The 9,205-nt window shown below is 34.5% G+C and overlaps 1 protein-coding gene and 1 non-coding gene across 4 annotated transcripts; both read left to right on the plus strand.

Moving 5' to 3' along the window:
- Window positions 1–852: 852 nt before the first annotated feature.
- Window positions 853–925, plus strand: TRNAV-UAC (transfer RNA valine (anticodon UAC)). Its single transcript has one exon. It is a non-coding gene; the product is annotated as a tRNA-Val (tRNA).
- Window positions 926–1,667: 742 nt separating this feature from the next.
- Window positions 1,668–8,961, plus strand: LOC104118489 (uncharacterized). Of its 3 annotated transcripts, none has more exons than XM_009629726.4 (12): window positions 1,668–2,170; window positions 3,180–3,343; window positions 3,923–4,145; window positions 4,220–4,364; window positions 4,453–4,659; window positions 5,092–5,226; window positions 5,440–5,568; window positions 6,251–6,666; window positions 7,028–7,244; window positions 7,486–7,679; window positions 7,846–8,172; window positions 8,249–8,961. In XM_009629726.4, the coding sequence occupies exons 1-11, from the start codon at window positions 1,791–1,793 to the stop codon at window positions 8,033–8,035; spliced, it is 2,400 nt and encodes a 799-aa protein (XP_009628021.1). In that variant the 5' UTR covers window positions 1,668–1,790; the 3' UTR covers window positions 8,036–8,172; window positions 8,249–8,961. The 3 variants fall into 3 exon arrangements, with proteins under 3 accessions (XP_009628021.1, XP_009628022.1, XP_009628023.1); XM_009629727.4 differs by having other exon boundaries at window positions 8,255–8,961; XM_009629728.4 differs by lacking the exons at window positions 7,846–8,172; window positions 8,249–8,961 and having other exon boundaries at window positions 7,509–7,644.
- Window positions 8,962–9,205: the final 244 nt, after the last annotated feature.

The raw sequence follows: 9,205 nt of genomic DNA on the forward strand, positions 1-9,205 counted from the left end.
TTCTTATGGGAGAATTTATTTTAGTAACACATACTAATAGTTTATTTTCTTAATCTGTCTAACAATAATTTTTGGTTGATGTACGCTTTTAAGGTTAATCAAATTTAGTAATTAAACACAAAAATTAATATGACACCTAAATAATGATATGTTCTATGTAATTTTAGATTATCGAAATATCACTTCAAATTCGAAAAAAATATAAGATATTTTGACATATGAATATGAAAGAACAAATAGATGATTAACTCATTTTAATAACAATTAATAAGAAAGCGATACAATAATGACCATTATTGTAACACAATTTATTTGCATATGAACTTCTTCTGTTCTATTAACTTCTTGAATTATAGTCCTTTCCCTCAATATCATGATTGTATTGATCAAACCGGATCATGAGTTCATAGAAAGCCGTGTAAAGAGTAGAACAAACTGAAAATGTTAATATTTGTTGCAATTCAAGCTATTCTTATGAGTTATTTATGTGGCTTCCTATTAGATTTTATTGACATCCTAATCCTAAATCTTTTGAGCCGAGTTCTAATAACAATAGATGCACATAATAATAATATGATTTTTTTTGGATGAGTTGAGACACGTATGGTTTAGATTTTAAAGAAACAGAAGATGAACAAATATTGGCATGGATGATCAGTTTGGGATCTAGTGATAATCTTTTTCCATTTTGCGATTTTTATCAAGAAACAACTACATTATAAAGTATATGTTTTGTGACAATTCCTATAATTCTCATCTAATAATACTATAACTTTCATTCTCTTTTCTTCTTAGATGAATTATTAATATATATATATATATATAAAACAAATCACTTTGCTTTCTCAACAAGTTGCTGTGGTGTAGTGGTTATCACGTCAGTCTTACACACTGAAGGTCCCCAGTTCGATCCTGGGCAGCAACATATTATTTTCTGGTTGTTTTTTAGTTTAAATAAATCATTTCTAAAAATATGTAATTACAATTTAATATTGGATAAAATATAAGATTGGTCGGTAAAAAATATATATTTAGTCGACTATTTTTTTTGGAGCGGCTATATTTTTTAAATATAGATTAGACCAAAAAAATTTCTTACATCTTTTTATGAACATGTCATTTGCTTCAACTCACTCAATATGTGAAACTTTGTTATAAAAATTACTGAGAGACATGTATATACATTTCTCCTAAGTTGCTTTCCTCATAGAAAAATAGTTAACTAAGTCCAAAAACGTTTTTCTATAACGCCTAAAAGAGTAAAAGAGTGTAAATTGGGTAAATAATTTCCAAAAATATATATTTGGGATATTCAATTTTTTCAATAGAGAAATTAAACTTGAAAGAGTAATAATAGTTTCTTCTTCTGCTTCCTTTAGGATTTAAGTTATGAATCCTAATAGTGAATTGTAAGAAAATACTAGGTTCGTTATCATTTTAATTAGATTATCAATAATGTTTATAAAGAAATTTATCTATAATTATTATATAAATTATTTTTACATTGTAGTACATAAAATTTTAAATCTATCTTTTATTAATCTTCCCCTTATAAGACTTCGAGCTATTTCTTTTTCCAACAAAATAAGGGTTAATTTTTTTCTTTGAGGCTAAATTAAAAAAACAAAACAAACACATTTTTTGAAATAGCAATTTCAAAACTCAAAAGGGAACAAATTGAAACACTCCAAAAACTACAAGGACCAACTTGACATTTACTCTGCAAAACTCCCTTGCCTAGCCGCCGGTGAGTTCCATTCGCCGGAACCACCGCCACCTCCGCCATTAACATGGCTTCCTCAGCCTTCATCTCAATCAAAAAGACCAAAGTACCCTTTTCTCTAACCTTATTCTCCATCGCTAAAAAATCTTCCCTTTTCTCTACACTCTGCAAGAAGCATCACCATCACCAAACTAGTACTACTACTACTCCACCAGTGGCAAAGAAAGTGCCTTTTACAGTTTCTGCACATGGGGTTACGTGGAATGATCCTTACCGTTGGATGAACAAAACCAACGACCCAGATTTTATCAACTACCTTCAGCAAGAAAATTCATATGCTCAGAGTTTCATGAAGGATACTGAGGAAATGCAAAAGGGTTTGTTTTCTGAGATGATTAGTAGAATGCCTTCCAAGATTTCTACCCCACCTGAACTATGGGGTCCTTGGTATGTCTATAAAAACTTAGCTTCTTTCACTTTGTTCATATGCATGCTTTGATATAAAAATGTGGAAAAAATATTTGAATTGAATACTCTTTTAAATTGTTGGAACAATTCAAATAATACAGTAGTTTGAAATGTTAAAGAAAAAAGCAGATAACTTGTGTGAAAATAAAGCAAATTAGAGTTAGATATTAATATGATTTGAGAGTAAAAGTTTGAACATTTTATTCACTTCTATCAAAAAATGTTTCCACTTTTGTTTACTTCGAAAACTTCGCCCGTTTGAGTTTGCTTGTATTGCTGGTTTCAAGCTCGGATAAAATGAGGAGGGTTCCGTTAGGTTGACGTCCATCCTTAAGTATGGAGTATTGAAATATCATGGACCCAAATGGTGCATTTATGATAATGGGGATTGATACAGCCGACCGAACTAGCTTTGGATTGAGGCATAATATTTTTTTTTTGTTTCTTTGAAAAATAATGTCCTGCATTTGCTCATTCAGTAAATACAAAAGGATTCAAAATGTTAACTTTTTCGCAAGGTCAAAGTAAGACTCTCAATTTGAAGTAGAAGAAAGGAGTCATACCTTTGGTAGAAGCTAGAAAAGAAATCAAGTTGACCAAAACGGGACAAAGTGTTTATTATTTTTCTATATGAATCTACAAAAAATTGCACATCTACATTTAAGTTCGTGTAAAGCCTATTCCACGCCATACAGTCTACATTAGATCCGTAATTGCTTAAATGCTGGGTTGTGTTGTAGAAAAAGACTATTCTGATTAAGAGTTTGTGTAACTGTTACGTGAACTACGGAGTTGTTAAAATATGTTTTGAACGATTGTACTGAATGGTCTTAAGAATTGACAAGGGCATTTTGTCATATGTTCTCAATGTTACAGGCTGCATTGCTTTGGTATGTCAAATGGTTTGGAATTCTGTTTTGAGAATCTACTTGCTATAAATTGTCTTTCTTGTTGGTTGACTCTTTGTATGTTTCTGGGGTGTTAACAGGTTATACTACCAGTACATTCCAGAAGGGAAGGAGTTTCCGTTATTATGTAGGAAATTGGCTGCTGAGAGCAAAGGTTGGATGAAGACTGTATCCAATTATGTGATTGGAGTTTCTAAGAAGGAACAAGTACTGCTTGACTGGAATGAAATTGCGGAAAGATATGGTATATCATTCTCATATTATTCTTTTAACAAGCCTCTTTTTGCTCTTCTTGTTTCTTTAGCAAGCACTTGTTATATCAATTTTGCCTCCTTGTGCATTTTTGTGCATTCGTTTCATTTTCTTCCCATCGATTTCTTCGTTTTTTCCTTTTGTGAAATTGGAAGATATTCTATGATTCCAAGATGTCAAAGGTCCTACTCAAACACTTTGGCTAAGAGAAAACGTAAACTTTTGTTCTAGGATTGTATAAGATAGCTCTAAATCTTCACTTCCTATCATTTTGGTATGTCATTAAAGCAGGCTCAGAGCTGTTTCCCGTTTGTTGAGCATGATTGAAGGACAATATAAATTATTGACGGGCATGCACATGTTAGTTTAAGGAATGAATTCACTCTAAAAGCCTATCCATATCATCATATTGAGGTTTACAGGATAATAAAGAATTAAAATACTAAGAGAAATGACGGAGAATATTCTTATAGGTTTCACGATATGCGTTCAGATCATGTCATTGTTTTAGGTTTTGTAAGTTTTAAAGAAAGTGTTTCCGTTATATTTTAATTTGTTCTTGTTTTCATAGGATATGTTCATGTGGGTACATGTCGAGTGTCTCCAGACCACAATTATCTTGCTTACACAGTTGATGTTACTGGTAGTGAGCAGTTTGTGCTTCAGATTAAGGATCTGCGAAATGACTGCGTTCTGCCAACCCTCGGAGTTGAAGGGGTTGTTAGCGTGGAATGGGCTCAAGATTCTTGTACTTTCTTCTATACGTTATCCGACCAGAACCAACGCCCTTACAGGCAATTCTCTGTACTATAATTACTATTTAAATTGGATATCCGGATGTGTTATTACTTTACCATTATGTGGCCAGGGTACATTGCATAAAGCTGGGATCAGATTCTGTCCATGATGTCCCATTGTTTGTAGAAAATGATTCCAGTTTTTGTGTGGATATAGCAAGTACAAAGGATGGGAAGTTTATTACTGTGAATTCTAATTCAAGAACTTCATCTGAGGCAAGAAAAATTACCTTTATCACGGCATAGATACTTCTTTGTATTGGTGAGGAAGTAGTCTTTGATTCTCTTCATTGTCTTATTGCAGGTTTATGTCATCAATGCAACCAATCTGCAGACTGGAATTCAAAGATTTTGTAAGCGTGTGTCTGGTGTACAGTATTTTCTTGAACATCATCATGGATTTTTCTATGTTCTCACAAATTATCGTAATGTTGGTGAGGAATCACCTTCTAGTGGAGAGTATTATTTGGCTAGATGCCCTGTTGAGAACTTGCAGTCAACCAGTTTGCAGGTATATCGTCTTCCTTCAAATATTGATTCTTTAAGGGGCTGCTGATGATGATAAAACATTTATGCACGCATGAATATAAAGCTTTCAAATTGTTCTCCAAAAGCATTCTATCTATTGGATACTTATTTTTGACTTTTCTTTCAAATGGCTTTTAAGTTGATGAAGGATTTGTACTTTTGCTTTTGTACCTCACTCTAGCTAGTCGTTTTGGTTTTGATACGAGGTTACATGCTCGTTATCTGCCAGCACAGTTATGATATGTTGGTTATTTGGCTGCCTAATAAATATTTCACATAGTATTTGCTGTCAGCTTGATTGCCTAACTCCTCTACCTGGGCAAGTGCAAAATTGGAGTTGCATAAACACCTACTTGATTCAAAAACATTTATTTTCAGTTTTTGGTTTTTTATCGTCTGTAAGCTTTGTTTGCAGAATGTTATAGTACCCAGTGGAGACATTTTCATCCAAGATATGGACATGTTTAATGAACATCTGGTGCTTTTTCTCAACAAAGAGGGTTCCTCATTGATATGTTCTGTTGATATGCAAACAATCATCAATTGTGAGGTATAATCTTAAAACTTAAATTAGTCGTGATTGTTTGAATGTGGAAGGCTAAATTAGTAAAATCAGTTTCTGAGTTTGTATTAAACTTATCTCCTATTCCTCAGTTTCTTTTCCTTGCTAGGTCGAAGGAGGAAGCATAATCATCTCTTAATTATCGTTACATGTGTAAAGTTGACCAATACCAATGTTTCTTACTATCTTCCTGTTGCGCAGGACCAAATGATGATTGATGAACTTAACCCATGGTTCTTTCCTCTTCCCTCTGATATGTGTGCAATAGCTCCAGGATCAAATCATGATTTCACACGATATATATACCGCGCTGTTGTTTCTTCCCCAGTGGTAATATTGTCAATATTCTTCAAATGATCTGCATCCTATTGATTGTTGTACCGTTGCTTTACAATTTTATTCTTGTATCTCGATTAAATAACATTGTAGATTGATAATCTTGTCTTCATATTACTCCACTTTGAGGTATTCTCTCTTTATTCCATGGAAAATTTAGCGCAAATCTCTGTTATTTATCTCTTTAATATCTCAAATGCTAACATCATGCTGTATGGTATGAAAATTCAGCTTTCCCTAGATAAATCATTCCACTAAATTGTTTTTTTTTCTTTGGAGAAAACCAACAATTACACTTCAATCCCAAACTAGTGGGTTAAAGGAGTCAGCAAGTACCATGAAAATTTTGAAATTTCCATTAGAAATAAACAGATTTGAGTTCTAATTGAGTACAAAATTCCTAGAATCCCAGTTCTTATGGTCCTGTTCTCCTCATTAAAAATCTCTCAGTTGAAGTCTATAATAACAATTTGATAAGAAAATGAAAATAAGAGGAAACTAAAAGGGAAACCTTAAAAAGAGGAAAAAAGGGTAGAGGAAACTAAATTGCGATAGGAACTTTTATGGTTGACATACACCTTTCCTCCCTTTTCCTGTCAAACTTAGACTTCTCTACCTACTGTGATACGTCCAAGCACCATTATGTGTTTCTCAATGTTTCTCTTTTGGAATACAGATGCCTGATGTTATTGTTGACTATGATATGTCAAGAAGAACGTTCGCTGTCATTCATCAAGAAGAAGTAATTAATTTGTCCCACGATACCAAGTACTGGTCAAACAATGAAGAGAGAAGCAGAAATGAGCTTCTGAGCATCCCTTTAAAGAAGGAAATATACACTCAGAATAATGAAGTACAGAGATGGAGTGATTTTGCTGAAATTTATTTCTGTGAAGAGAAAGAAGTGATATCGCATGATGGTGCAAGGGTTCCTATAACTATTCTATTCTCTCGTAAAGCACATAAGAAGGGTCAGTCTCCTGGGCTTCTACATGGGTATGGAGCATACGGGGAAGTGTTAGATAAAAGCTGGTGTGGGGACCGCCTGAGCTTACTTGATCGTGGTTGGGTGATTGCATTTGCTGATGTAAGGTACAATCCTCTTTTATTTTAAGTTGGGTTTTAGTATTCGGCAATGCAATGGAAAGAAGAAGAAAGAGGGAAACAAGAAAAGAAAAGGAATCTACTGGAAACTGTTGAACCATTACTTATCCATCCACAAACTCTAGTGATGAGAAGAAAAAACAGAAGTTCTTACACTCTAGCTTGGTCACTCTCTAGTTGAGTTCCATTTGTTGCTGTCAGTTTCTCTCTTTTACAAATGCATGTAATAGTGCAATGATATAAGCGACCAAATTAACAAGATACTTTACTGCACGGGGTCTGGAAAGCAATATCATTGCCTGTGATTTCTTGAAACAAAATAGTTAAGTGACATATTTTACCTATGCAGGGGTGGTGGTGGTCCAGATCCTTCGTGGCACAAATCTGGGAGTGGAATGAGCAAGTTGAACTCTGTAAATGATTTCATATCATGTGGCAATTACCTTGTCAGTGAGGGTTATGTTCATAAACATCGGCTCGGAGCTGTTGGTGTAAGTGCAGGAAGTCTTCTTGTTGCGGCAGCAATTAACATGCACCCTGAACTTTTTCAAGCTGCAATTTTGAAGGTAAAGCACCAATTTGGGAATCCTTTAGTGTTCTTTCATGTTCCTTTACATTCATTGAATTGGATTCGTAATGCATATTATGGTTTGATTTGGATGTTTTTATGTGTTTGCAAAATGATATTAATACCTCAGGGTTGCTTTTTGGAAACTCAACTATGATGCACTGGGATGGTAGAAGTGTGTTATTTTTTGTTTGGCGCTGATGTGTTGTAGCTGCTCATGCATGTAATGTTTGTTACAGGTTCCTTTTCTTGATGTGTGCAGTAGCTTGTTGGATCCCACCTTGCCTCTCACTATTTTAGACTACGAAGAATTCGGAAATCCTCAACTACGGGCCCACTTTGACTATATTTTGAAGTATTCTCCTTATGACAATATTCCTGAAGGAGTTTGTTGTCCGGTAATGCTTGTCAAAGCTTCATTGAATGACTCCAGGTAATTTTTTTCTCATCTACGCCATTGAGGATAACTCTCTTATACAAAATTAGCATGTACATTATATACACGTAATAGTTGCGTCTGTTGGATGGTTTGGCTGAAGTGCTAAAGCATTTTCAGCTAACTAAGACTCTGGCTTTGGTCATATTATGTATTTATGCAGAGTTGGTGTTTGGGAAGCTGCAAAATGGGTGGCCAAGATACGAGATAAAATGTGCACTGGATGTTCGTCTTCAGTCATACTTCAGACAAACATGAGTGGAGGACATTTTAGTGAAGGTGGCCGTTTTGGCCAATGTGAGGAAGCAGCTTATGAATACGCTTTTCTGATGAAAGTCCTTGGGAAATCTTGAACTAAAATGTGCAGCTTCTGGATTTTGATGATAGAGGGTTGGTCTAGTGCTGTTCTCCTAATGACAGAGAGACTAGCTGGAAAATGTGCACCAGCTGAAGCTCTAAATAAACCAAATGCACCCGGAAACTCCTGCTGGTATGTGCAAGAAATAAATATGAATTAAGCAAACTCTTTTTAGCCAAATCGATTAATGTGCCTTTGTTTATGCTAGTTGCAGAATGGCGTGACTCGTGAGAAGAAGAGCTGGAGACGCCAGAGGTTGACTGCTGCCATTGTCGAATTTAAGAGTGTCTGGATTTGCAGTTCAAAGTCTTAACACGAAATGACTCTGAAGAAGTAGCGTTGCAAGTCATAAGTCATAACCATGCAAGTCTCTGGACCTGTAAGTTCAATATTTGGGAGACGGAGGTGATGCAAACTTGAGTTGATTTGACTTGGTATCGCACCATGGTATAGTTGTATCTATATCTTCAGCCTCTATTGAGCTTGGTCTAACTCTTCATCGTTGTTTGTACCCCGAAATGGCTCCATAAATTGATCGCGAGCAGATGGAGGATTTTCTGTAACCTCAAGTGAAATGTGTATAGCATCGGTGAGGTAAAATACCATGAATTCCAAATGTTAACTTTGGGATTTCATTAACCTGAAGGAAAGAGGGTAGGTGCATGACTGAATATTCTTGTGGTTGTTGACTGAATTTAACTCAATTAATTTTGATAGCTTAGATTTTTCGTTTATTGATTCAATCCATTTTAACCCGTCCAAACTTAGCCCAGCCCGCTCATTTGCCGCTCTTAGCTTAAACCTCTAATCATATTTCTCAACAAGAAGAACTCTCATTCTATTTTTATTTTTTTATTTTTTGGCTTTTGTTTTATCTACTGGTATAGACATATTGTAATAAACTTTTGATGTTTTTATCTTTTTCTTTTTGTCCATTCACAACTTGATCCATTTTTTGTATATTATGGTTAAAGTTAGCTTTTTCTTAAAATATTGAATATAAACTTTATTTTATGACAGGAAGCTATGGACACGTGCTATATACCTGAATATCACTATAGTATACTATTTCAGATAATACATCTTTTATTTTACTGAAAAGGCTACATTGAGGGCAGTATTTGATTTGGGTGAAAATCTTTTTTCTCCTCCATTATAGATTCCT

The sequence above is a fragment of the Nicotiana tomentosiformis genome, chromosome 10 (assembly GCF_000390325.3).
Source record: "Nicotiana tomentosiformis chromosome 10, ASM39032v3, whole genome shotgun sequence".
Classification (NCBI taxonomy): domain Eukaryota; kingdom Viridiplantae; phylum Streptophyta; class Magnoliopsida; order Solanales; family Solanaceae; genus Nicotiana; species Nicotiana tomentosiformis.

Coding starts and splice junctions, on each gene's coding strand:
- LOC104118489 (XM_009629726.4), top strand. CDS start 1,791: ATGGCTTCCTCAGCCTTCATCTCAATCAAAAAGACCAAAGTACCCTTT. Junction 6,667..7,027: donor ATTGCATTTGCTGATGTAAG/GTACAATCCTCT, acceptor TTACCTATGCAG/GGGTGGTGGTGGTCCAGATC. Junction 7,245..7,485: donor TTCAAGCTGCAATTTTGAAG/GTAAAGCACCAA, acceptor TGTTTGTTACAG/GTTCCTTTTCTTGATGTGTG.